This window comes from Podarcis pityusensis (assembly GCF_964106645.2).
Source record: "Podarcis pityusensis genome assembly, chromosome: 3".
Classification (NCBI taxonomy): domain Eukaryota; kingdom Metazoa; phylum Chordata; class Lepidosauria; order Squamata; family Lacertidae; genus Podarcis; species Podarcis pityusensis.
The window spans coordinates 83,085,260-83,111,463 of NC_138026.1; the positions used below are offsets into that span (position 1 = coordinate 83,085,260).

The following is a 26,204-nucleotide window of genomic DNA, read 5'->3' on the forward strand; positions in this document are numbered from 1 at the left end:
TGGGCAGGGATAGTCTAATTTCTGTCATCTATGCTCTGACAACCTCTGAGTTAAGTTACTGCAACATGTTATATGTGGGGCTGCCTCTGAAGACAGTTCAGAAACTTCACGTTGGGCAGAATTCAGCAGTCAAGTTGCTCACTGGGGCAAGATGGTTTGAGCATATAATGCCAACCCTGGTCCAACTGCACTGGCTACCAATTAGTTTCCAATTCAAAGTGCTGGTTTTGACCTACAAAGCCTTAATCAGCTCAGGATTGCATCTCAAGGACCACTTCTCCCCATATGAACAGACCCAGACCCTGCAATCATTATCTGAGGCCCATCTTTGTGTGCCGCCCCCATGGGAGGGGTAAAAGGCGGCAACACAAGAAACAGGGCTTTTTGCAGTGGTATTTTGTATTTTTATATTGTGAACCATCCTGTGATCTTTGGATGAAGGGCAGTATACAAATATAATAACAACAACAACAGCCACAACAACAACACCTCTTTCTCCAGGGTAGAGTCTATCTTTGAAGGACTGATATTGCTATCTTTGTAAGATGGAAGGCACAAGTCAGTTGTTCACTTATCTCAGGGGTGAGACACCTGTGGCTCTCCAGATGTTGGTTGGACTCCCAAAGCTCTTCAACCCAGCCAAAATGAGCAATGGTCAGGCAACTTCGGGAGGAGAATATATTTTCCATACCCGCTCCCAGAGAGAGGGGTTCACCAATGGGTTTCAGCTTAGCTTCCCCTTCAAAACAGATGCATTTCCCAAAGGTTTTATGATGTGCTGAATTCTAGAACCACTTCTAAAAATGGCTAAAGGGAGCTCTTCTCCACAAACAGAGCATGACTCTGTCTTGAGTTGCCGCTGCTGCTGCAGCTCTGCCTCACAGGGATTTATTTGCTACATTAAAGAAAACAGGTACATCCAAATCTTAAAGCAATGGTGAGGAGAAGGTGCACTTGGCCTGGCAGGCTCATCAAACAGTGATGTGGTCACCTCATGTTTTTAGGAGCTAGTAGGCAGGTTTCTGGGACGAGCTTGCTAGGGAAAGAGAAAATGAGATAGGAAAACTGAGGGCATGAGGGCATTGTGGAAAAAAGTGGTGCATTAGTGGCAAGGAAATAAAGCATGGATGAGAAGTTGGGTAAGCACTGGGAAGTGGGTGGTCACCTTGACCAGCCCCCCCTCAAACCTGACAATCCCTCTTGCTTGGGTTTGCCTTATGTTATGAAGAGCTGCTGTTTGAGAAAGACAAGCCAAAGTCTTTGGGGCATTAATTAAATTGCTCTTTTGTATTAGCTGAAGCAGCCTGAAGAGCTTGCCATGAGCTTAGGGAAGAGGGAGAAGAAGAAAAAGCTTGCTTAAATCTACTACAAGTTTGAAAGGACACAGGATTGTTCCGCACACGCACACAATACACCTTGTGCCTCTCATATCACTCCCTCAATTAGGTTGTGAAGCCTCTCTTCATTTTAAAACATCCTTCACGTATCTTATATTAAAATAGGTTATTTCTTGAATTAATTAAAGGGGAGAAGCGGGGTGAATTTATAAAGAACAGAGCACATTTAAGTGGCCAACTACGTCCAAGCACTTTTTATCCTTACAGTAAAGCAATTAATCACCATAAACTCATTTTGTCTAAAAGCAGTAGCAATAGATTGTTCCATTTAAATCACTTTATTGTCCAGTCTGATGTCAGATCACCTAAATAGACATGCTTATAAATTCCTTGTATGGGAACATTGTATGTTTTGAAGGTTAGTTAGGATGGGAATGTTTTGTGCCAGATGCTGGCAAGAGCTAGATGCTTTAATTTCTGCAAAAATTATACTTCCAAGGTTTATCAAGATGGGTGGCGCACATATGAGAGTCTGAATGGGCAAAGTCACAACCTAAGACCTGAAACGAGATGCACTCAGGAGATATCTATAATCATCATCATCATCATCATCATCATCTCTCTGTTTCAATCTAAGAGCAAAAATCCACTCCTCTCTGTTCCTGCTCAAGCCTACTGAATGAGCAGCTAATGGGGAACCAAAGCAACATTTGGTGAGATCATGACAAAGTTTAAAAGTTTGAAGCAGAAGAAAAGCAGTTTCAAATTATACTTACATACTGGCAAAGACTAGATCTCATCTGAGTCGTTTTACATTAGGTACTGGGGAACCTGTGGCCCTTCACATGTTGTTAGACTCCAACTCCTATCAGTCCTGGCCAATGTAGCCCATGGTTAGGAATGATGGGAGTTGTAGTCCAACAACATCTGAAGGGCTACAGATCCCAATACCCTAAGCGGCACCAAAGACAGATGAGATGAAGAGGGTTAATGCTCTAGAGTTCAGTCACACCCGGTGGCACTTTTGGATGGCCTCAAGATGTGCCTGCAAAAAACAAAGAAATCTTCACTCCTGGCTAATTTTCTATTGGGCTACTTAATAGTATTGCTGAGGTTGTCAGTAAACTTTTGTTCTGTGATCCTAAAAAAAAATAATAAGCCTTTACGATCAGAATTTTTTTGGGGGGAGGGGTCATTCCTAGAGATATCATTCAGACCAAACCACCTCCCATCATAGAGTAACTGCAATAAATCAATTTTTAGAGCAAGTTGCAGCAGTCCTGTACTGTTTGAAATGTTTTTCTTTCTTCTATTTTGATTAACAATTGCATCTGCAAGCTTTTGTTCTTGATGGTGACAAAAAGTGACAGGCTTCACATGAAGCCCCATCACTATTTACTACAGCAGTAGAAATCTGGCAAATTATTTTAAAACAAATAAACACAGCTGTAGGAAACATTTCCCTAGTTTCTTCTACATTCTACAAGCTGGAACTATTTTTTATTCACTCCCCCTCTCTGAATCTCATTTTAAACATTTTTCTGTCAAATGCACTGAAGTTCAGCCAGGGAAAAACATAAAACCAGTCTGGAGAAAAATTGTATAAATTTGCATCTGCAGAGAAAGACTGCAGACAAGCTGGAAAGGATTCAGGAGAGTGTCACAAGAGGAACAGGTCTCCAAGGCAAGTTGTGTCAAGACAAGCTGAAGGAACTGGGTCTGTTTACCCTGGAGAAAAGAAGATTAAAGGAGGCATATGCTGGCAGTTTTCACAGATCTAAAAGGATCTCAAAAAAGAAGAGAGAAGGAAGTGGTACAAATTGCTAATTGGAGCCACTCAGGATAGGACAAAAAGCAAAAAACCTACAAAAATTAAACTACAGGAAGATAGGTTAATCATCAAGAGAAAAACATTGTTTCTGTAAGCAGTTCAGCAAAGGAGTCAACTGCTTAAGCAAATCTTGGGGTCACCTTTCCTAGAGATTTCAGTGAAAAAGCTGAACTGGCAACTATTGGTGATGTTCAGACGTATTAGGTGGAATTCAATGAACAAACATTCCCATCTGTCCAGCTTGCCAGAGAGAACGATTCCCCCCTCCACTCATTTGCTGGTTCTGGGCTTCTCCCGATCCCAGCAAGCCAATTTCAGAGGTGCACAAGGAGGAAAGCTGTATTGCACAAGCAGAAATCCTTCCCCAGTTCTTCCACTGACAGAATCTGGCCCAGAACACTGGTGGTGGTGTTCTGCATGGTTTACAATCGAAGTCACTCATGCAGTTTTATTCAGATGTTCCCGATTTTGAAATTTGCAGGTGTTAAGAATTCCAAAGTACAGTTCTGTCACATTGCCTCTTATGGGTCATTCTCCCTTTTTTGAGATCCTTTTAGATCTGACTCAATGGGTCATTGAGAGCCAGTGTGGTGTAGTGGTTAAGAGCGGTAGACTCGTAATCTGGGGAACCAGGTTGGCGTCTCCCCTCCTCCACATGCAGCTGCTGGGTGACCTTGGGCTAGTCACACTTCTTTGAAGCCTCTCAGCCCCACTCACCTCACAGAGTGTTTGTTGTGGGGGAGGAAGGGAAAGGAGAATGTTAGCTGCTTTGAGACTCCTTTGGGTAGTGATAAAGGCGGGATATCAAATCCAAATTCTTCTTCTTCTTCTTCTTCTTCTTCTTCTTCTTCTTCCTCCTCCTTACTATTCAGTTTCTCTTTATAGGTGGATTTTTTCTGAAAGGCAGGGCAGTAAATAATCTAAATAAACATAAGTAACACACGGAGACCAGGTTGGCCCAGTAGACTGGGTCTCTGGGAAAAAAATGTATTCCAGGTCTATTCCTCTATTGGTTCCCAAGTGGGTAGACCTGCTGTCCACCTATGGGTGGACATGGCATCCAGATAATGTCTTTCCACCCTTTCTTCCTTCCTCTGGCTCCTTTTACCTCCTCCAGCCCTTAATTAATAGCAACACTGCTACAGTCATCTTCACGGCCTCCTGACTGTGCTTTCTAGGTTAACAACACTGAACTACACTTTGGGATTGTCATACACTGCCTTCCCCCTTCCTTCAGAAAAAAAAAAGTTTAACAACACCTGGTTACTTTGCAGGACTCGTGTAAGTACCTAAAGAGTCTCAGCCAAATTCCTGCAAATGGGTACAATGGTGGACTTTACCTGCACTGGCGTTTTTTAAATGTAATTTTTAAAATGTTTGCAAAATCAGAAGAAAACCACACACAGAGAGAGAATACGTTAGAAAGATAAAAATGCATGGAATGGAGAAAGAGGATAGGGAAAAGTTTTTCTCTCTGTCTCCTAATACTAGAACTAGATGGAGCGACTCCCCTAAGAAAAAGGGTTGCAACATTTAGGATTTTTAAGTTTAGAAAAAAGGTGACTAATAGGCAACATGACAGAAGTTTCAGGACAGATAAATAGCAAGTACTTCTTCATGCAGCACACAGTTAAACTAAGGAACTCTCTCGCACAAGAGGCCACCAACTTAGATGGCCTTAAAAGACAATTAGACAAATTCATAGAGGAGAAAGCTATCAATGGCTGCTAGTCATGATGGCTATACTCTGCCTCCACAACTGAAGGCAGTACAGTGGTACCTCGGATTACATATGCTTCAGGTTACAGACGCTTCAGGTTACAGACTCCGCTAACCCAGAAATAGTACCTCAGGTTAAGAACTTTGCTTCAGGATGAGAACAGAAATCATGCTCTGGCGGCGCGGCGGCAGCAGGAGGCCCATTAGCTAAAGTGGTGCTTCAGGTTAAGAACAGTTTCAGGTTAAGAACGGACCTCTGGAACGAATTAAGTACTTAACCCGAGGTACCACTGTAATGCATCTGAATACCAGCTGCTGGAGACCACTAGAGGGGAGAATACTCTTTGGCTTGAATCCTGTTTGAGGGTTTCCCACAGACATCTAGCTGGCCACTCTGAGAACAGGTGCTGGACTATAAGGGCCATTGGCCCAATCTAGCAGGCTCTTATGTTCCTACATTCTTATCTGCTTTCCTAAATGCCAGTCATTGCTATGACTTCATTAGCTTGAGACACTGAAATATGGGTACAGCCTTGTTCTTACTAGGTAAGGACACCACTGTTCTACCAGGAGATGTAACTAAAAGTCTTCCTCTCAAGATCAGGTAGAGAGTAGATGTGTTTGAAATTTGAAGCTGGCTGGCAAGAAGCAGCCTCGAGGTGTAGTTACATTTGGGGGACTGTTAATGCCTGCTTTCTTTCCACTTAGTAGATTCTCCTCAGAAAGGTAAATATGAAAAAACTTTCTCTGGAGATCAGAACTGCTCTGGAAAGCATCGTTAATTTTTTAGCAACTTCCTGATGAATAGTTTTTTTAAGAAGAGCTTCTGAAAAGTAGTAGAGTTTTCAATGAAGTCATGGCAATATAGATTTTTTTTCAAGGGCATATACTTTACTAATCTATTTCTCCACATTAAGTGGGAGGGGAGGGAAACACTGCAATATTAGCTGAGGGAGAAATAACATTAGCTTTATTTAAAGTTCAATCTAATTTTACCTCATTTTGTTCTCAAACCCATGAAGATTACAGATGTTTGGAATTCACTCACGCCCAAAGAAATTATGCAATCTATTTGTGTAAGTATCTAAGGATTAATATTTGTAGGCACTGATCCTTTTTGCGTGAGTCAAGCTAGTACAGTCAAGAGAATTCACCAATCTCTTTTTATTTGCTGGTGAAATGTAAGTATAATTAAAGACAGAAGGTTCCAGAAGGTGGACATCTTGTTCAAACAACTTTCAAACACCCTACCACAGCTTAGAAGTTTTGATAATACTCAGCACAGTTTTTTGACATTGTATTAACTGCCAAGCAGCCAGGCATTGCAAGAGCAAGCCCACTCCAAATTCATTTCCTTTGCTTGTTATTGCCCTTCCCAGGGGGAGGCAGGAAAGACAAAAGGTACCTTCATGATGCAAGAAAACTAGACTGAAGAAAATACAGCCTTCCATGGGAGTCAAATAATAGTACAGTGGTGCCTCGCAAGACGAAATTAATCCGTTCCGCGAGTGTCTTCGTCTAGCGGTTTTTTCGTCTTGCGAAGCAACCCTATTAGCGGCTAAACGGATTAGCGCTATTAGCGGTTTAGCGGCTATTAAAGGCTTATCGGCTTAGCGGATTAGCTGCTAAAAGGCTATTAAAGGCTTAGCGGCTTAGATAAAGGGGGGGGAGCGGAAAAAAAATCTCAAGACTCGCAAGACATTTTTGTCTTGCGAAGCAAGCCCATAGGGAAATTCGTCCTGCGAAGCAACTGAAAAACGGAAAACCCTTTCGTCTAGCGGGTTTTCCGTCTTGCGAGGCATTCGTCTTGCGGGGCACCACTGTAATGTTCTTGTGATACGACTCTGGGCCCCTCCTCTGCTGCTTCTTTGGTTGCTTCTCAGAAGAAAGAAAAGAAGAGGCATGCCAAGCAAACTCCCCAGGAGGACTTCTTCATAGGTCTTCCCTCTTGACCAGGCTACAATGAAGGCTCTGAGGGCTATCTTCAAGTGCTACTTGGTAAAGGAACAGAAGAAGATGGGCAAATGAGTATCACACTTGTGATGCAGAAAACATCTACAGCATAAAAAGCTGGCACAAGATGAGTGGGGAAGAGTTCCATGGCCATGGAACCATGATACAGTACTTCTTCCTTGTGCCCCACACCTGAATGACCTAGTGGGTGAGCAAACCAGGAGAACCTTCAAAACAGATCTTAAGAGTGCAGGAAATAGGGGTACAGACAGTCTAGTAAAAAAAGCTTGAACTCAACCCATTTGGGTTTTACAAGTTCAAAACCAGCACTTTGAATTAGTTCTGGAAACCCACCAATAACCAGTGCAGCTGTTATAATAAAGGTGTTGCATATGTTAACCACCTCACCTCCAACAGAACTCTGGCAGTTGCGTTCTGTACAGAACTTTAGTATAACAACATCTGGAGGGCCACAGACTCCCCATCTCTGGTTAAGCCATCTTGCCTTGGGTTTACTATCATATTTCTGTGAAGAGGATGATCACTGTGGGTTGGTCTTAACACAATCCCTGGCCAGAACCTTGGAACTGACATAAACAGTGTTAGAAATGGAGATATGAAAGCTAGGAGATAAATGGCACCTTAAACCTAGGTTATGGGAGCAACAATGGAATGTCTAGGCGTGCTTTTTTTAAAAAAATAACTCTTCTCCAGTCTTCAGAGAGTAGCTGAAAGTGGGGAGGCAGAAAAAGCTCCTCCTTTCCTTCCACTCTGCAGTTTTAATCTGAAATCTTAGGCGCAGTACTGCGTCCCAAGCTCAGATACTGCTCACACTAATTAAATTCCTTGTCGTAATTTGCGCCTAGAACAATGGGAGTTTTGAACACTGGAAACAAACCTCAGGGGTGATATTTTTAATGCAGTGCACTTTTGGATGCAGAATCTACACAGAAAAGACCTTGAAAATAGTCCTTCTATGATACCTGCAGAGTAGTAAACCATGTCCCCACATTTCAAACACTTGTCATTAAATTTTCTTTCTGTATGCAAAAAATGTACACAAAGTGTCTGGAACAAAAATGACCTCAAGAACTATATTGACTTTGCTATTAGGTTACAGATAACTTTCACATATTGGAGTAACAAACAAAAAAAATTCCAAAATTAAAAGGTGATGTGTTTCCATGGGAGATAGTTGTTAGAGATTTGCTTCTTGATACAGGACCAATCTGGGATGTACTGAACTGGAAAAACTGTATCTCACCTTCTCTCACTCCACACACTTAGGATGTTGTAAACTAGATTTGTATTTGTGTGGGGGGGGGGACAGTTGAGATAGGGACAGAATTCTGGGTTCTGTACATGCAAGAAAGTGTCTTCACAGAAAGCCTTCTGTCTCTAGAGATCTACTGTGTTGCATCAGATCTCTCTTAATATCTGATGTGACTGTCTATTGGAGTGTTTTAAGCTCTGCATTCACTTACGCTCAACCTGTACATTGGTAAATAAATTCAAGTTTTACAAAAGGCCATAAACTGCCAGTGATCTCTTTCCCAATGAAACCAAACCAGGGCAAGTACTCTACTCATGTAACTTCTCACCAGGAAAAGGAGCAAACCTAACAGTATGAAGGTGTTGCATATGGTAGCTCACTGGGAGTACACACAAGAAGAGCACTGGTGACTCAAAATTAAAGACATAGGTAGTACATAACCCCCTTTCCCACAGTGGCCAACGAGAAGCCTATGCTAAGACCACAAACAGGACTTCAGCATGACAGCCTTCTCCCACTGTTGTACCTCAGTGATTGACACCAGATACACAGTGTCTCTGGTCTTGGAAGTAGCATTTGGCCATCACTGGAAGCTTCATCCTCCATGAAGTTGAACTTGAAGAAATTCCACACATTCCTGTTGGAGTTTTTCCGTTCTTTCCTCTTTGCTGCCTTCAACAAGGAGGAATTAATGATACAGAAATGTTATGTGCTTTGGAATGTGGAGCCAATCCAGTTTTATGAATTTGTGCTAGTGAAATGGATTGTGAAAGCTATTTATTTAGGAAGACAGCCCTCGCCCCTCTGTCAAGAGTCCAAGCCCTTGGCAGGATCATTTCCTGGAGATGAAATGGCTCCTTTCCAGATTGTGCCTTGGCAGAGATTTGGGCTGTGCTTGGCCCTACGAGAGTCCTCCTTACAGGGCATTATTTAATCAGTGAGTATAATGATAATGTAATTATTGTACTTAATGCCTCATATTTTATACTGATCATTTTCACAGATTAATGATAACAGTTTTATAGAGCTTTACATATTTGTTTTTACAAGCTGTTACACAAAATAGGCCTCTGGAATTACAGACCTTTGGATAAACACCCAAAGAATTCTGCAATAGACATTGGTTTTGATCTAGGGATCCTCACATTCAGTAGCATGGAATCTGAATTTAAAGCATATGGGATTTCCGGTAGTTAGAAGGAAGGTTCAAACAATTATGTACTCTTGCACATGAGCAGCTGTGCTCATTATCATGCCCTGTGGATGCCCAGGATGGAGGTGAGAAATGTTACTTTAGCGGTCACCAATCTTTGGAATTTTGAAAGCACCACTCACTCTGATTGCTTCACTCCCTCTCACTACTTTTTCAACAACCTGGTGCCCTCCAGTTATTGTTGAACTACAACCAGCCAGCCATGCTGCTGAGAGTTGTACTACAACAGCATGTGTAGGGCATTCCAGGTTGGCAAAGGTTGACTTAGCATGATGCCTGGATTAGCACTTGTGGCTTGTTTCTCTCTAAAGCACAACGTAAAGCCAATATACAATTGTACTACAGTCAGGTTGGGTTAAGGCAACCTCAAATTGCCCCAGGTTGAATTGGGTTGACCAGAAATGAGCTGGGACTGTCAAAAGGTGAGTGATCTGCATGGACCTCCTTCTCACCCCCAACCAGATTTAATTATGGTTTAAAACCTAGGGTTGGGGACACAAAGAGACAAACACAGGCAAACTGCATGATTCATATTTGCATTTTTACATGTAACTTAAGCACACAATCCTAATAATATTTATTCAGAAGTAAGCCTTAATTACTCCCTTGTAAGGGTGAGAGAAAACTGAAGATGGATAAATGACCATATCCAGAGCCCCTTCAGGACCACCACAATAGGATGGATTGGATGGTAGTACAGAATTTTCCCTTTTCTCTTCCTGGGATCAAACTATGTTGCTTCTGTAGATTCCAATACATATGTCAGTTAGAGGCTTGGTGTGTGTCCCCTCTCGCTCCCAATTTTCAGGAGAATATGGGAGGAATATTATGGTTCCATCCTGGTACACTGAATCAATGCCCTATTTAAAACTGGTTCAGAAGATTGTGAATGCAGATGGCAGGGCAAGGAAAGCTACACAGTGATGTCATGATTTATGGCAATCATTTCAACAATTTTAGATAGCAATAAAGCAGAAATAGTATATATGCAATGAATAAATATACAGCCTTTTTGATAGCAGAACTTAGCTTTCAGTGCAGCAAAGGAACACACACTTTGGAATACTGGAACACTCTGTTGTTAAAGTAAACAAGGGACACATTTAGAACTAAGTTCATTTGTCAAGTTGACAGGGCTTGGAAGCTCCCTGCATGCAAAATGAAGGAGCATCTGGCTATCAAGAATATTTAAGTTCTTGCCTAGTTATCTCTCTTATTCTTTCATCTCCTAAAATGAGTGAAAGGTGTTAAGAAGCATCACTGCAGAAAACATGAACAGGTCCTCCAAACTCTGTTGAGGAGTCCACAGTTTTAGATGCAAGACAATGAAAATTAAACACCCTAATGCAGAAGATTAGGTTTGGTACCAGCGATGGGCAAAGTCCTCAAAGCTTACCCTCGTTCCAAGGAAACCAAATGCTGGGTAAGCACCTGGAACCCCTGGAAACTCACACTGCTTGGTGATTGAGGAGGTGTACAACAATATTATAATTTCCTGTGGCATCAGTTTCTTACTCCCTGAACTGCCATGATAGCTAGTTGGAGAAGAAAACCAGAGTTGTTCTTAATTATAATTGTGTTTATTGTTAAATCACTTTGGGAGGTTTCCTAGGAAGCAATTAATAAATGGAAATAAATACATGAATAAATCTGCAGGTGCTCTGACCAGCTGATGTCAAGCCTTGGGGGTTTGTAATGGTAAGTCAGGAAATGAGCTGTCTTCCTACTTTCTGCCTCAGGTAGCAGGCTAGGCCATCTCCTCTATATATACTTTGTGGGTCTCCTCCAATCTGAAGTTTCAGTAGTAGCCCCTATACTGATAGTCTCCTGCAGATTTAGCTGATCATCCAACTCTGAGGTGTCTCCCCTTTGCTTTTGTCTTTTTCTTTTTTTACTAAACCTAATGAGGCTTTGACAAGTTAAGTGTCTCTGAAGAACTGACATAGATCTTCTTCTTGGCTCTATGACCTGCAACTTAGGGTACATTTGAGCTACTTAGATGTATTGTTACTACAGTGGTAGTACTTAATTCGTTCCGGAGGTACGTTCTTAACCTGAAACTGTTCTTAACCTGAAGCACCACTTTAGCTAATGGGGCCTTCCGCTGCCACCACGCCACCGGAGCACAATTTCTGTTCTCATCCTGAAGAAAAGTTCTTAACCCGAGGTACTATTTCTGGGTTAGCGGAGTCTGTAGCCTGAAGTGTCTGTAACCTGAAGCATATGTAACCCGAGGTACCAGTGTATTGGTCAACTATTCTTTGAAAAAATACTGTATTAGTTACATTAATTTAAAATAGTTGTGCTGTGCAAGTATCACCATCTTTACTCCAAAACAAGTCCCCCTCTTCAGTAATACCTCTGTCCATAGTAAGTGGGTTTGGAATCACAGGCTTAGTTCTGTTTAGAAATAGAATGCTGCTGCTATTAGGGGCACAGTTGGAGACAAAATTAAGTAGTGTGGCTTAGTACAAAAGTAGCTAGGGTGTGATGTGCTTAAGTTTCACAGAAGTCAAACCTAAGTATTATGGAGAAAGATTTGGATGGGACCTAGGGATGGGATCTATTTGGCAATTTTGGTTTCTCACTTTTCCCCATCTTCAGTTCAGTTCGCCGCATTTCCACATCAGTTTGTGAATTCTTTTTAAAGAAATTTCTCATGAAAATTCATCTGTATTTTAGTGCAAATTTCTCCTAATACACACAATTTGTATGCAATTTTTGCCAATGTACCAATTTTTGACAAACATATATAATGCAAATTATGTGTGTATGCTAATATCTGCAACTTTTATGTACCCCAGTATACACATTTTTGTACACAATACTTGACTGGAGAACTACGTTTCAAAATTAAGAGAAGTGTAAATTTCAAAGGATGACTGGCTGTGTTTTGTTTTGTTTTGGTTTGATTACTGATTTGGAAAGTGTACATTTGGTAGGTTCACCTTTAAATGTAAACTGAATTTAATTTCTTCCCCCATTCCTGGCAGCACCTCTTTTCTACCACATCAGAGTGATACAGCTCTAGATGCCACTGTTTTCCATTTAAAGTGAGAAATTGTTTTTGGAGCAAGAAACACACACTCTCTTCTCATTTCCATTGCTTAGTATTTTCACAAGTAATATATTAACAACCTGCAAATGAGATTTAAATAGAAATGACCCTTATTTTGTTTCAGAAACGAACAAATGGTGTTAGAGTACAATCTGTCCACATCACGGATGACAGAAAGTCATGACCTTTGCCGCCCTGTAAGATTCTGTTCAAATGTGGAAGCATGTCAAAAAATCACTGCATTCTAAAACTGGCTATTATACATTTTTTAAAAGAAATAATAGTGCACAATTTGTCCAAGAATGCAGTACATGACTGCCTCTTGGACAAAACACCAATAGCAATTAACATTAATAAAGAGTCATAGAGCTCAATATTAAAACAGCAAGCGATCCCAGCCAAGTTGTAATCATGTCTAATAGCAGAAAGGACATTCAGCTCTCCTCGTTTACCAAAGACCTTGACAACCTTTATGAAGGACTGTCTTGGAAAAGAGACGGTGACCTCCTTTGTGTTCAAGATTTTTTCTTTCCCCGCCCCCAATGAATATATGGCTCATTAGTCAATGTTATAAGACAGCCAACCTTGAGATGCACTCATTTAATATGGAGTCAAAACTGTCAACAGAAGGAGGCCCTTGACATCTTCCTGCCCTCCTTTGGTCCATCAAAAAGGGGAAATAAAGATTTAGATTGATTGATGGGGTTGGCTGAATGTCAATAAAGCTGGCTTTCTGCCAGTGATTATAATTTGTAGCCCTCATTCCTCAAATAACTTGTGTTTCAGACAAGAAGTTGGCAGGAGACACAGGTCCTGATCCAAGGAGAACAAACCATATACACTAAAGCAGGCTTTCTTTGTCTATAGCTTGAAATCCAAGGTTGGGTCTTCACAAAACAGAAAAAGGTCACATTGCCAGACGTGCTTTTGCATGAAATCTCTGGATTGCCAGAGAATGACAATCCATCAAGGACTTGCTCTTCAGCCAAAAGTCTTGAAATCCTCTGTGAAAGAGCTGCTAAATAACTAAAGACTGAAGATAAATAACAAGTGGTTCTGCCTCAGCCATCTTCATGGTTTTAAGACAAATTTCATAATCCTAAAGGAAATAATCGATGTACCAATTTGAACTGTCGTGTGCTTGTGCTTATGTAGCCAAAACCGGAGCACTGATGCACAAAAGTACCAGAAGACTCAAGGTAATGCTGAGGTACACACAAGTACAGGGGTGAAAATGTACGGTGCAAGGGTGAAAATGAAAATGGGAACTCCAAAATAATTCCATGCATAACTCCAAGGCATGAATGTTGAAAGATTGAAGAGTGAGGGAATGACAACTGAGTGGGAAGGGGAAATAGAATAAAGAGGCTGGATATATGATCAATACACCCACACACCCTGGCAAACAGAGATAACAACTCATTCTCAGGCAACTGGAATGTCTTTTTAAAGCAGTCAGCAAGCCTTCTGCTATAGTATTCCATAGGCTCCAAATCAATGCAGAGTACTATTAATAACTGTACTTAAACCACAAATCAGCAATCCTGAATCACATCTTTGCAAATTGGTTATCACCTGTGTTTATCTGAGGGAGACAGTTACCTTCAAGCATATTATGACTGGAAGACCTTACTATATCAAACAAAACATCACTTGCAGGTCCTGCAATGTAATTTACATTGCTGAGTGGAAATGTCTATGATGACATGTTCAGTATGTGTGTAAAACAACAACTGATCTACACACATATTTTAGGAAGCACAAATCTACAGTCTTAATGAACAATCAGTTGCAAAGCAGTTCAATTCAGATGACCACCACTGAGCTGTCTCTGCAACAGAGACGCCACCTGATTCAAAACCACTGGAAGTAAGAGAAAACTTGTGGTGACCTAGACTTGATACCTTACTACCATATGGCCTAAACCCTGGGGATAGAACCAAAGATGCCCATGTCCATGTAAGATAGTAACCTGCCTGCTTCGGTTGCAAACACACAGATGTGCAAATCATTATGATTTACTTAATTTATAAATCATTTCCTTTGAAGCATCTCAAAGTGATGGCCCAATACATTAAAACATATAGAAAAGAATGCATACAGAAAAAACAATTACAAGAATAAGAGTTTAAAAATACATATATTTTTAAAAAGTTCAAATACAATACAGATACAGATTGGAGCAAAAATCTCCACTTATAAAGCTTATTGAAAGAGGAAAGTCTTCAACAGGCACATGCATATGTAAGCTATCAAGGGGCTCCAGTGGATGTAAGGGGAGTACTAAAACATGGAACCAGCACTAAGTATAGGTTAGGGATCTTTTAAAAGTACATTGAACGGTAAGTACTCTTGATTGTACTTGAATGACTACCTATTTTGATTTTAAAATTATCCCTTAAATTAGAATCTTCTTATTCCCTTCTCTTTAGGAAAGCCAGAGGCCACACTATTATTTTTATAGAGAAGGAAACCCATACATGCTCCAATGAAATAGTATTCATTTGGGCATTTCATTTAATTGCAAATGGTTTAATTAGAATATTCCATTACTTATCTTACTATTATTCATGCGGACTGATTCCCTATTATGTTGTTTATAAAAGCCTTATAAGCTACGTTTTGCACATAGTCACTATGTTGTGATTGGATGATATGCTTGTGACACATATTCCAAAAAGCTATTTTCCATATAAATCCTACAAAAGTTGGATTATCACCACTTACTTCCAAAGGGGTTGTCTGTTCAGCAGCAGAAGAAAAATTCTAGAGACGCTTGTGAAATACATTCACTTGTGTGGCAGTATGATGTTAATGACTGGATACTATGAACTGCTTAGAAAACAGAAATGCAGGACTGGTCCCAATGGTATTTCAGTGGTTCAGCAGAGTATTTTGATGTTGCTGTACCAGTATCAGACACCAGATGGGACCTCTGCCACATTAAATATCAATGAGTGAAAAGGCAGGGGGCAGAGGAGTAGTGGCACACAGGTGGGGTGGAGCTGCCCTTCCAAAACTTGCCCCATTGCTGCTTAGCAGGACAGGGCTGAATGGTAGTAAAGTTGGGGCTGCGACGGTACACCAGTGAGAACACAAGATTGGTGGTGATCCTACTGATGCAGTCACATGACCATGATCTCGCCACTGCCCTGTTATTTATTATTATTATTATTATTATTATTATTATTTAAATTTATATACCGCTCTATACCCTCAGGTCTCAGGGCGGTTCAACCATTCCAACCATGTTCAAGTAAACAGCTGTCACACCACTGTCAGGAGGTTGGCTATGCCTCACCACACACACACACACACAGAGAGAGAGAGAGAGAGAGAGAGAGAGATACTGGAGTGGGGACACCACACTTACGGAAAAGCTCTTGAAACAACTGTGACAACTGTTTGGTGCAACTGTCACTGTGATAATTAGGGTACAACATCAAAACATGTCACGGTGCCATTAATATCCCATCCTATTTTCTCAACACCAGATTAAGGTTTATCTCCAGGTACAGTGTAAATGGCTCTGAAATCTTAGGACAGGCTGAAAAATGATTTTAGGAACAGAACGTGTTCGTCAGTACCAACTTTTCCCATGAGCAGCAGCAGAACTGCTGTGATGTGCACTTTTATTTCCCCATGTCTGTTGGATTTTTGTTTCAATTCTCTCGGGTTGCTTATTTACTTATTTAATGAATTATTTGTTTTAGCTTGCTATTGTTATATATATATATATATAAATATGTATGAAAGCCACTCTAATAATACCTATTTAAGTATAATATTTTAATTAATTAAATTTTCTAGTCCTTGTGGCTGCAATAAGGAGTTTGGGTGGTGGAAGAGGAAATGCAGGAAAACCCTAGAACTGGAAACAAGACTTTATAATCTGGTTGCGTTTCCAGTAGGGTATTTACATGCATTGCTCTCCTAAAGCCTTGTCCACATGAATGTTCTTGGCTGTCACACCCTGCTCCTCCACTCTGCTCTGTTCTGTGGCTTTGATGTGTCTCCAATGAAAATAAGGGAACTGCACAGGGCTGACCCAATTATGAGAGGTAATGAGACCACTTAGATGGCTATGGCTGGTGGGAGATGGCAAATTGGCACACGCCTTGGCCCTTCACTCACATCACTATCGGCCACCAATGCTGCCAGTGCCATCACCCACCGACTTGGTGAGGCAATAAGTGCCCTTTCCACCTCTTCCTTGCTGCTTCACTCTGAGGAGGGACTTACCTGGCCCTTCCTCAGAGCAAAGCAATAAAGAGGTGGTGGAGGGAGTCGTGGATAAACCATTGGTGCCACTGCTAATGTGGTGGTGGCCAAAAAAAAAAGTCAACAAGAAGGAATGGGTGGGCAGGGGAGAAGATGACAGTGGTGCCACAAGAACTGGAGAGAAGCAGAGCCACTAACCACCCCCAGCCACACAACTGCTTGCACTGCCCCCAGTGACAATCTGGGAAAGCAATGGACTTTCTATTCCGTGGCTCTGAGCTGCAACCCAACAGAATTACACACACACTTAAGTTCACTGATTTCAAAAAGGATAGGCATCTTTTGATTGGATTGTGGACAATCAGTGTATATGAAAGAGGTGTGCTTCAACACCAGGCAACAATGTCCTGCCACCCTCTTTCTCTTTGTTAAGTGTCCATCCTTAGGAAGGGAAAGTACAGTGGTACCTCTGGTTATGAACTTAATTCATTCTGAAGGTCTGTTCTTAACCTGAAACCGTTCTTAACCTGAGGTACCACTTTAGCTAACGGGGCCTCCCCCTGCCACCGCGCGATTTCTGTTCCTATCCTGGGGTAAAGTTCTTAACCCGAGGTACTACTTCTGGGTTAGCAAGGTCTGTAACCTTAAGTGTTTGTGACCCAAGGTGTTTGTAACTCCAAGAGCAAAACACTTGCCTCACCTGAACATATATTATTTAAATACACACATACACACTACTTTTTAATTTTAAAAAAGGGGGGGAAAGAATCCTCACAAAACAGCAAATAAGAACCTATATTGATCACACCCTTCAGTCCAAGCCTGATCCAATAAATATTGTTGTCTAAGGTAAAGGACAAAATGCTGCCTCCCACTCTCTTTCCCCATATAGAAGCCAACTGGAGTAGCAGTTTAATTTTAATTTAGCACTTTATCCTGCCTTGAAGGAAGGCAGTCTGACTTAAAGAAGGAACCCACCTGCAGCTTAGTGCTCCAAATGCCTGCCTGCTGCTCCTCATCCCTCAGCACCTCCTGCCGGAGAAGCCACTTTGCTCAGGCCAACGGTAGGGCCCACTCTGCCTATGTCCTCTTTGCTCCCCTCTACACTGGTAGGCAGACGCAGATATTATTTCTTTTCAGTGGGAACTCACGAGAACTCAATTCCAGGACCTCTCAGGTGGGAGCCATTGCCATTCTAAGAAAACAGGTGTTCATGGTGAGTTCTGGCACCTCCTTTTCTAGGAAAAAAACCAGGCACTGATTGCAGACACCTTGAACTCATACGCCTTTTAGTGAGAAAAACTAATGCAAGCACCTACAACTCGTGATGCCGCTATACAATAAGCGGGTTTAGGGCTCTGGTCGCGCCGACCATTTCCCGCCGGCGCCAGCCACACGAGCTTCAAGCGCTGCTTCGAGTTGCCGCGCCAACATCCCTCGCGCGCGTCTACACGCGCCCCGCGCAACCGACACGTGCCAGCTGGAGCCGCACAGGGCTCCGCGTTCCTTTCCACGTGCGGCGTGCGCGCGCAACCTCTCCCTCCCACCCATATCTCCAGGCGCGGGAAGAGGTTTTCCGCCAGCACCTGACGCCGAACGGCGTCGTTGCGCATGCGTTGCTGCCCTCTCTCCCACCGACCGACCCGCCCACCTCTCCCAGGTTGCTTCGCGCGACTGGCATGGCGGCTCCCTAAGGCCGCTTAGTGCACATGGGTTAGACTCGCCACGCGTCAAAAAAAAAAAAAAAAAGGAAAGGAAGCGGCTTCTCCTCCGTCTCGTCTGTAGAGCAGGAGCGCGTTGAGAAAATGCGGGCGTTGGAGCGTGTGTTGCTGAGGGGCTTCCCCAGCGCAGCGGAGTCGCCGCGGTGGAAGCAGAACGAGGCGGCTTCGGCTGAAGGTAAGGCTTCGGCGAGCCAGAGGCAGCCTTCGTCGCTCATCCTCTCGCCCTGGCAGCCGGGTGGGAGCCCTGTCAAAGCGGCGCTTCACTGCCGGCAGGGCTCCCTTTCCTTCATCCTGCCTCCCCTTGCCCTCCTTGAGTGGGAAGTGGGAACAGCGGGCGGCGTGTCCGCGTGTGTCTCCCAAAGGGAGTAGTCGCTGGAGTTATTTCTTTGCTGCTGCAACCCTGGCAGTCGTTGGAGGTGCGAAGGGTATAGTGCTGGGTGAGAGCGGGCTGAACCCAGGACATCAAGCTTAACCCATCTAAGAGGCAGTTGTCAGTGCTGTCTGCTTGTGTTCCGGGATGGAAAGGAGACAAGGAGTCGTGGGGGCGTGGAAAGGCAGTGAGTCTGACACCCAACAATCAGTAGATAGCATTGTCAATTTTTCTCCTCTCCCCCGAAAAATAAAATGGAGGTTTCACGTATTTGAGCTTCCGTAGTGGGTACGAATGTCACTCGTTATGATATAGACTGCCCCTGGGATGCTGGGGCACTGCGTTGCTTTGCAAATGATTGATCTGCCAAGTTTTTGCTAACCTTTATTATAACTTCATTATAATGTCATGCTATTTCATGCTTACTGTCTGACCGTTACAGATAGGCTCCGTGAAGTCGCAAAAGCCTTTAGTGATCCTCCTCCTCCGCACTGATGTTGCCACAGAGACTATTTCCAGTTCAGTATTTTCCTGATCACGGAATGCAATAGCCACATATTAACAGTGCAATATTTTGTAAACCTCCTCATGAGATGCGCTTGCATGACAAGTTGCATTTAACTGGAGTTTTGAGCAGTGCTGTTTTTCTAGAAAAAGAGGGGCCAGAACCCACCATGAGCACCTCTCTCATTCTCTTTAGAATGACAATGGCTGTAACTTGAGAGGTGCCAGAAAGTTATTCCTTAACTTTGGTTATTAGAGGTCTGTAAAGGTGACAGTAGATATCAGGTTGGATTTCTAACATAGAGGCCCAGTTTGGATTATCATTCAAGGTTTCAGAAACCTTGGTTTATGAGCCTGTGAATGAGCATTTGGCCCAAGCACTCTTTCCCTGCCTCTTCCCTTCTCCCATTTCACACTGGCTTCTGTGTGAAATCCAGTTCTGTAGCTACTGTCCTAAACTACAGTTCCCTGCTGCATCCAAGCTGGGGAACTCTGCATAGGAGCCAACTCCTAAGGGCCAAGGTCCCTTTGCTCCTCCCAAAATAAAATATTTGAGGGGGCCAGGGCCCCCCAAAGTTGATGAGCATTGCCATTCAAATGGTGTGAGTGTATTGTGATCAATTATGTGAGTAGGGCTTACCTACCCACTTCCAAATATTGTATTCAGGTTGGCATCATTGGGCCCAAGTACGCGAAGTAGTGCCTTCGAGCACAGTGCCCCCCCCTTTGGGCTATGGCACTCCTTCTTAACTAAGATTCATTTGTCACCCATATATTTAGATGCCAACATAAAACATATTTATTTTTCCAGGATTTTGGTAGCTAGCTGCATGTTTTAACAGAGAGGGTTTTTTTGTCCACTACTTTGTGTCTTAAAGGTTGTTCCTGATCAGTCAATGTTTTAAATGACTGTTCTGTGATGCTGTGTGTGTGTGTGTGTGTGTGTGTTGTTAGCCACCCCGGGTCTTCAGGGAAGGACAGCATATAGTAACGATAGTTAGATACAATACACATTGCTGTCTGAAAGAGGGCCTTGTAGGACCATCAAGTCCAGAATCTAAAATTACCTAGCTGCACCACTGCTTGCAAAGAATGTGTGAGGGTTAAGAGCAAATGATTAGAAGCCTAATGTCTGGACAGCTGGTTCTTGTTTACAAATTTCAATCTCTTTAAAATCTTTGTTGTAAGCACACCATAAGAGTCCAGTATGAATGCTGTTTTAATTTAGTAAATGCCAATGGGTATTTTTCTAAAGCATCCCAACTCTTTTCCTCTGATATGAGATGTCTTAGAATGCAACACTATAATTGTATAGGATTAAGTCTCTTTGAAGTAAGTTACGCTTGCCTCGAGTATACATTAAACAAGATAGGATTCCTAAGACTTTCGTTGTGTTTTATTTTAGAAAGTGGGTCCTTGTTGCAGTTGTTGTTGGAAGGGAATTATGAGGCCGTTTTACTAAGTAAAGCAGTTCAGGATATTTTCACAACACCTGAAGTAACAGAAGAGGATACCATTGCCAGCTATTTAGAAAAGCAGATTCAAAATTATCTGGACTGTTCTTCTGCAGATACGGATCCTATGGAAAGGTAAAAATAATTATTTGAAGAAGAAATTTATTTTTCATACTTGACGGTATAAAAATTAATAACAATCTCAAAATAAAACAGCTATTCTGAACACATCCTAGTGTACTATCTCAGAAATTATGGGTTGTTAAATCTTTTGAATATTTAGTATTCAGATTTTTCAGTTTCTCAGGCATACCAGTGGGGCAGAACTGACCCCAAAACCTGTAAGAACAAAAAACATTGTTTCCCCCCCCACTAAATTAATGGGGAGGGGTTAACACATCACAAGGCAATGTCCAGTTATTGTTGAGGCCTGCCTTGAACATGGAATTATGGAGTTAATTATAAAACAAAAGTTTTATTCTTTTCAGAGCTGTCATGGTTTAACCTCTCATGTTTCACCTTACCTATTGACGGAGGGTTAAAAAGAAAAAGCAACATGAATTATGAAAATAATTTGTAGGATCAATGCAAATCTGCAAATCCTGCAACATGTTTTCAGTAACCTAGTAACTGTAGACATCTGTTGTAAGAAAACTGCAAGGATTTACTATGACTATGAGACTTACATATGAGGCACTTTGCACCATTTTCCTATGTGTGCCTCTTGAGCCTTTTGTGTTTGTATCGTGGTTTTTTAGCCATATATTGGGGCTGATTTGTTCTGATTTCCTAGTTCTTGTTGGGCAACCACATGGGAGAACACATTGAAATATTCTGAATCAAAACTGAGCAGCTCTATTTGTCCTCCGTGACAACAGTCTAACAAAGAAGTATGTGTGCACATAGTTGGGCTTATTAAAAAGTTCTACTGCAATCAGTTGTATTCATGAAAAACCAAGCTGCTTCTTAATTCAAATCTTAAGTATGCTTTCATCGTCGTTGCTGCTGTTTGCATTGCAATCGCTAAGAACTTTAAAGAACTTTAATTTTGAGATTTCAAAGTGGGTTTTTTTTTAAGGCTTTCCTGGTATTTAACATTCATTGGTATTTAAGGGAGACATAAACAAAGGCCGAGAACAGAAGCAGAAAAACAGAAATGAAGAGCTGTAAAGATAAATAAGAGACAGATGGAAGCATAATGAGTGAGATCCAATGTATTCTGAGTGGACATCCACTTGCACAACTGCTTCCTCTTCTCCCCACTCGCAGCTCCCCAAGCACTTCCAGAATCTGCACAGGAGGGTTGGGAACCCCACAGAGCAGATTTTAAAGCTGTGCATGCGGGAGAAGAGAAACTACAAGTTCTATTGCACAAGCAGATTTCCATTGTGGGCTGCCAAAGTTGGGTCTCACCCAGTAGGAGTCATGTGCAATAGCCCCATCTGAGGAATAAATATGCGCCTGGTTATTGGGATCAAACTCATTATTTTTACATCTTGGTCTTGATTGTTATAATTGGCAACTGTTGTGATGCACAGATTGCTTTTCCATGGCATATCTAAACTGACAACCTGTGCAGATGGGGCAGCACTGTGCTTCTCATTGATGGCATTCCTATTTTAAGAGGTTAGGTGCATAATAGGATTTGTTTGGTGCATTGGGTGAATGAACATAGCTGACTCTGTGCTGCCCTCCATGTTTTAGAATGTGTACAGGCAAGTTCTGCCTTTTATGTTCCATTGCCTTATGCCATGCAACAACCTCTGATAAATCCAGAGATAATTTCATTTTCTCAGTTTGAGGGAGATTTCCTGCCCTCCTTCTGGTTTGGGAGAAGGACAGAGGATTCCTCCATTACTTATGCTAAGTTTGGAAACCATTTTTATCTGTCAGCAAAAAAAATTAATTGATAAGTCAGTTCAGTACTTGAAGCACATCAGGAAAATAAAATCTTACAGCCTTCCTTGAACAATTGAGTTGAATGTTCTTCAGATGGATATTTTTTCATGCAGATTTGTAACTGTTCCATTTTTGTGTGCATCTTCCATCTTTTAAACTAAAGGCTTGTATAGAAGGAACAGGACAATTTCTACCTACTATGTATGACCGTATCAATAAAAATGGAATTGTTTATTGTCTTGCAGGCAAAGTGTGGTGTTTCTACTTGGTGTGGGGAGCCTGCAGTTGTTTGTACAGAGCAACTGGACTGGGCCTCCTGTTGAATTGCAACCTCAGGACTTTTTGCAAACTGTATTACCAGAACAATACAACGAGGTACTGTTCTCTTCTCTCTCCACCACCCCACTCCCCAGGACAATAGTACAGTCACTGTCTTTTAGTGGAAAAATATTGATATGCACATCATGCTGATCTTATCTTGCTAGGTGTAAAAATAAAAATAGGGAGAATTGCTGCAGGTGATCTTTTATTTTCCTTTTCTGCTCCTCAGAAATGGTTCGGCATCGTCACAGAAATTAAAGATGTATAGAGATTGTGCTCAGCTTAGGTGTACATTAGAGAGAAACCTTAAACCGGCAGTGGAAGAATCCATTTTACTTTGATTTTAATGGGCAATTTGCATACAACATGCCATGTATAAGTTCAGGAATTATTGACAATGAGAGGTGAGAGGAAGGATTCATGGTTTCAAAGCACCGTTTGCAATGTGAACCTTCACCTATGCTTGAATTTCTGTATTGTATAAAAACATTTTGAGGTGAATGGGCTAAGGTAAATTGGTGTGTGCGGCACGCAAATTTTGCTACCTCTTGAAGATTAATTTGAAGTTGCCTAAAGTGAGTTTCTTGTTTTCTCCTTCCAGCCCAGTGCATTGTCTACAGCTGTGCTGAGTCTGCTGGTTCTAGATGGTGAATCGATCTATAGCCTGACTTCCCATAGTGTCTTGCTGATGCTAGCTAGAGCAGTGCTTGTGAATTCAAAGCATAAGCTAGAAGCTATACAGGTAAGGGGGGGGAGAAACATGAGGAAATACTTATGCTTGTTTCCAGCTATCAGTGGGCTTATATTATTCATATTGTTCCTTGTACCTTATGCGTTTCTTGAGTAACAGGGGGGAAACAGGACTAAGACTTGGAGGTTCAGAGCCACAGCGTAGTGAAAGGGTATGGCATGCAGGGTCAAATTACCGTATTTTTCGCTCTATAAGATGCACCAGACCACAAGACGCACCTAGTTTTTGGAGGAGGAAAACAAGAAAAAAAATATTCTGAATCTCAGAAGCCAGAACAGCAAGAGGGATCGCTGCGCAGTGAAAGCAGCAATCCCTCTTGCTGTTCTGGCTTCTGGGATAGCTGCACAGCCTGCATTCGCTCCATAAGACGCACACACATTTCCCCTTACTTTTTAGGAGGGAAAAAGTGAGTCTTATAGAGCAAAAAAATACGGTAGTAAGAAGGTACTGAGTTGTAGCCTGGGAGCAAGTTGGGAGAAAGCAGAAAGGCAAGCAAATCCTCAGTTGTAGTAGCTTCTGTGGTAGCTGCAGGAACAAGGCTTCCTTGCTTGTTGTTCCTGAGGCAGCCACTCATATTTACTGTCTGGCTCTCTGACCCCACTTGGTGTGCTTTCTCAGAGTGACTCAAAACCTCATTAGTTTGCACCTGGCTTCTTCCCCCAAGTTCGGCTACACAGTGGTTGATGATGATTTACATGATGCTGTTCCTGGTGTCCAGTCACAGGCTCTGAACCCTTCATTTATTCATGTTATGCACTGAAGTTCTCTCCCTGGGCCACCAGGGGGATACTGTAGATAGTTATGCAAATGAAGGATCGAAAGTGACGTTCAGTGATTGAATAGTTTTAGAAAGTTGCTACAGTAACGTTGTACTGGAGCTCTATATAAGCAGGCTGACTGAGCCCTTCAGCTCAGTTCTGTTCTGGCCTCTGAATAAACAAGAGCTGTTTGAAGAATCACTGTGTCGTCTGATATGTTCACCCACAACCTAACAATTCATTTAAAAGTTTTTCTAAACTGCTTAATTTTTTTTTTTAAATTCTGTAATTTTTAATACAGTACTACTTTTTAAATATATACTAAAAAATGTATAATTTTGTACAACTTGTAAAAAGAAAATCAGTTAACAAAAATGCAGCCTAAAACTAATAAAGCAGTATAATGTCCCAGGGAGCTTTGGCATTTAGAGTAGGCAGTAGGTGTTTTGAGTAGGCCATTCTGCAGTACTTTTACCTTGTGAACCATCAACCTGGAGATGGTTGGATCTGTGCTCCTTAGTGCCTGAAGGAGGCTCTGTCTTATATTCCTGTGCTGGGCTAGTTCTGTGGGCTGTGACAGAGTACTGTGAAGCACTTGTGAGTCGTGGCAAAGTACTGTGAAGGATCCCTGATGCGCAATATTAAAACCTATTTTTCCCCCTTCACTGGTAACACATTGCTTTTCCACTCATTGTGCATTTATGAACATTCATTTCTTGCCTTGGGCCTCTAAACAGTCACACCAAATAGTATAAAGGAAATAAATGCCTCCATGGAATAGGTGAAATGTTTTAAATGCAATTCTATTACTGTATTTCTTTCAACCAAGTCATAACAAAACTCTTTCCAGTCTGTGCTCAGAAAATACAGTAGCAAACCAATATCACCCTTATGGTAATTGCAATACATTATGTCTTCAGACAAAATCAGCCATTCAAATTTGAATATTCTTTGCCTTTTCAGTGTATTGTTTGATTCTGTTTATTTTAATGATAATTTTTACAGTACTCTATGCATTTTTTCTGTGCTGTACTTTAATGATATATATTCCTGCTCTAAGACCATTTGGTGAAGTGCAGATTATAAATTATAAGTGACAAATTTCTTCTGATTGGACAGCATGGAGCATATCTTTTCAGTCTGTAAATCCCAGCAGAGTGCAATAGAGTCCTGACTGAAAATAATCTCTAGGGGGGTTTACATGGTAGGAAGTACAGTGGTGCCTCGCAAGACGAAATTAATCCGTTCCGCGAGAGTCTTCGTCTAGCGGTTTTTTCGTCTTGCGAAGCAACCCTATTAGCGGCTTAACGGATTAGTGCTATTAGCGGTTTAGCGGCTATTAAAGGCTTAAAGGCTTAGCGGATTAGCTGCTAAAAGGCTATTAAAGGCTATTAAAGGCTTAGCAGATTAGATAAAGGGGGCGAAAAGCAAAAAAAAAATCTCAAGACTCGCAAGACATTTTCGTCTTGCGAAGCAAGCCCATAGGGGAATTCGTCCTGCGAAGCAACTCCAAAACGGAAAACCCTTTCGTCTAGCGGTTTTTCCGTCTTGCGAGGCATTCGTCTTGCGGGGCACCACTGTATAAGATGGAGTTCATTATGTCCTCAACTGCAGTTTGGCAGCATATGCACAGTCATTGTTTGTTCTTACAATGGTATATCTGTTGTTTCAATTTCTTATGCACAACTTATAAAAAAAAAATCACAGTCTCAAGTGGATCTTAATATTGTATTTTATATTAAGTGACAAAGGGCACTTTCTGAAAGCATGATCTCATGAACGCTTCCCACAGAGAAGGAAGTGGAAGCCCCTGGAAATATT

The 26,204-nt window shown here is 41.8% G+C and overlaps 1 protein-coding gene and 1 long non-coding RNA gene across 2 annotated transcripts in view; one reads left to right on the plus strand and one right to left on the minus strand.

The window, feature by feature from the left end:
• The window catches only part of LOC308472720, a 31,874-nt gene extending 13,859 nt beyond the window's left edge, over positions 1–18,015 (minus strand). The window contains exon 1 of the long non-coding RNA XR_013983669.1: positions 17,584–18,015. This is a non-coding gene — a long non-coding RNA (uncharacterized lncRNA). The remainder of the gene's footprint in view (positions 1–17,583) is intronic.
• Positions 18,016–18,257: 242 nt separating this feature from the next.
• The window catches only part of TTC27 (tetratricopeptide repeat domain 27), an 81,087-nt gene continuing 73,140 nt past the window's right edge, over positions 18,258–26,204 (plus strand). Inside the window, exons 1-4 of the mRNA XM_080997691.1 lie at positions 18,258–18,501; positions 20,606–20,789; positions 22,799–22,928; positions 23,476–23,616. Of these exons, the coding sequence (XP_080853817.1) occupies positions 18,411–18,501; positions 20,606–20,789; positions 22,799–22,928; positions 23,476–23,616 (546 nt within the window). The 5' untranslated portion in view covers positions 18,258–18,410. The remainder of the gene's footprint in view (positions 18,502–20,605; positions 20,790–22,798; positions 22,929–23,475; positions 23,617–26,204) is intronic.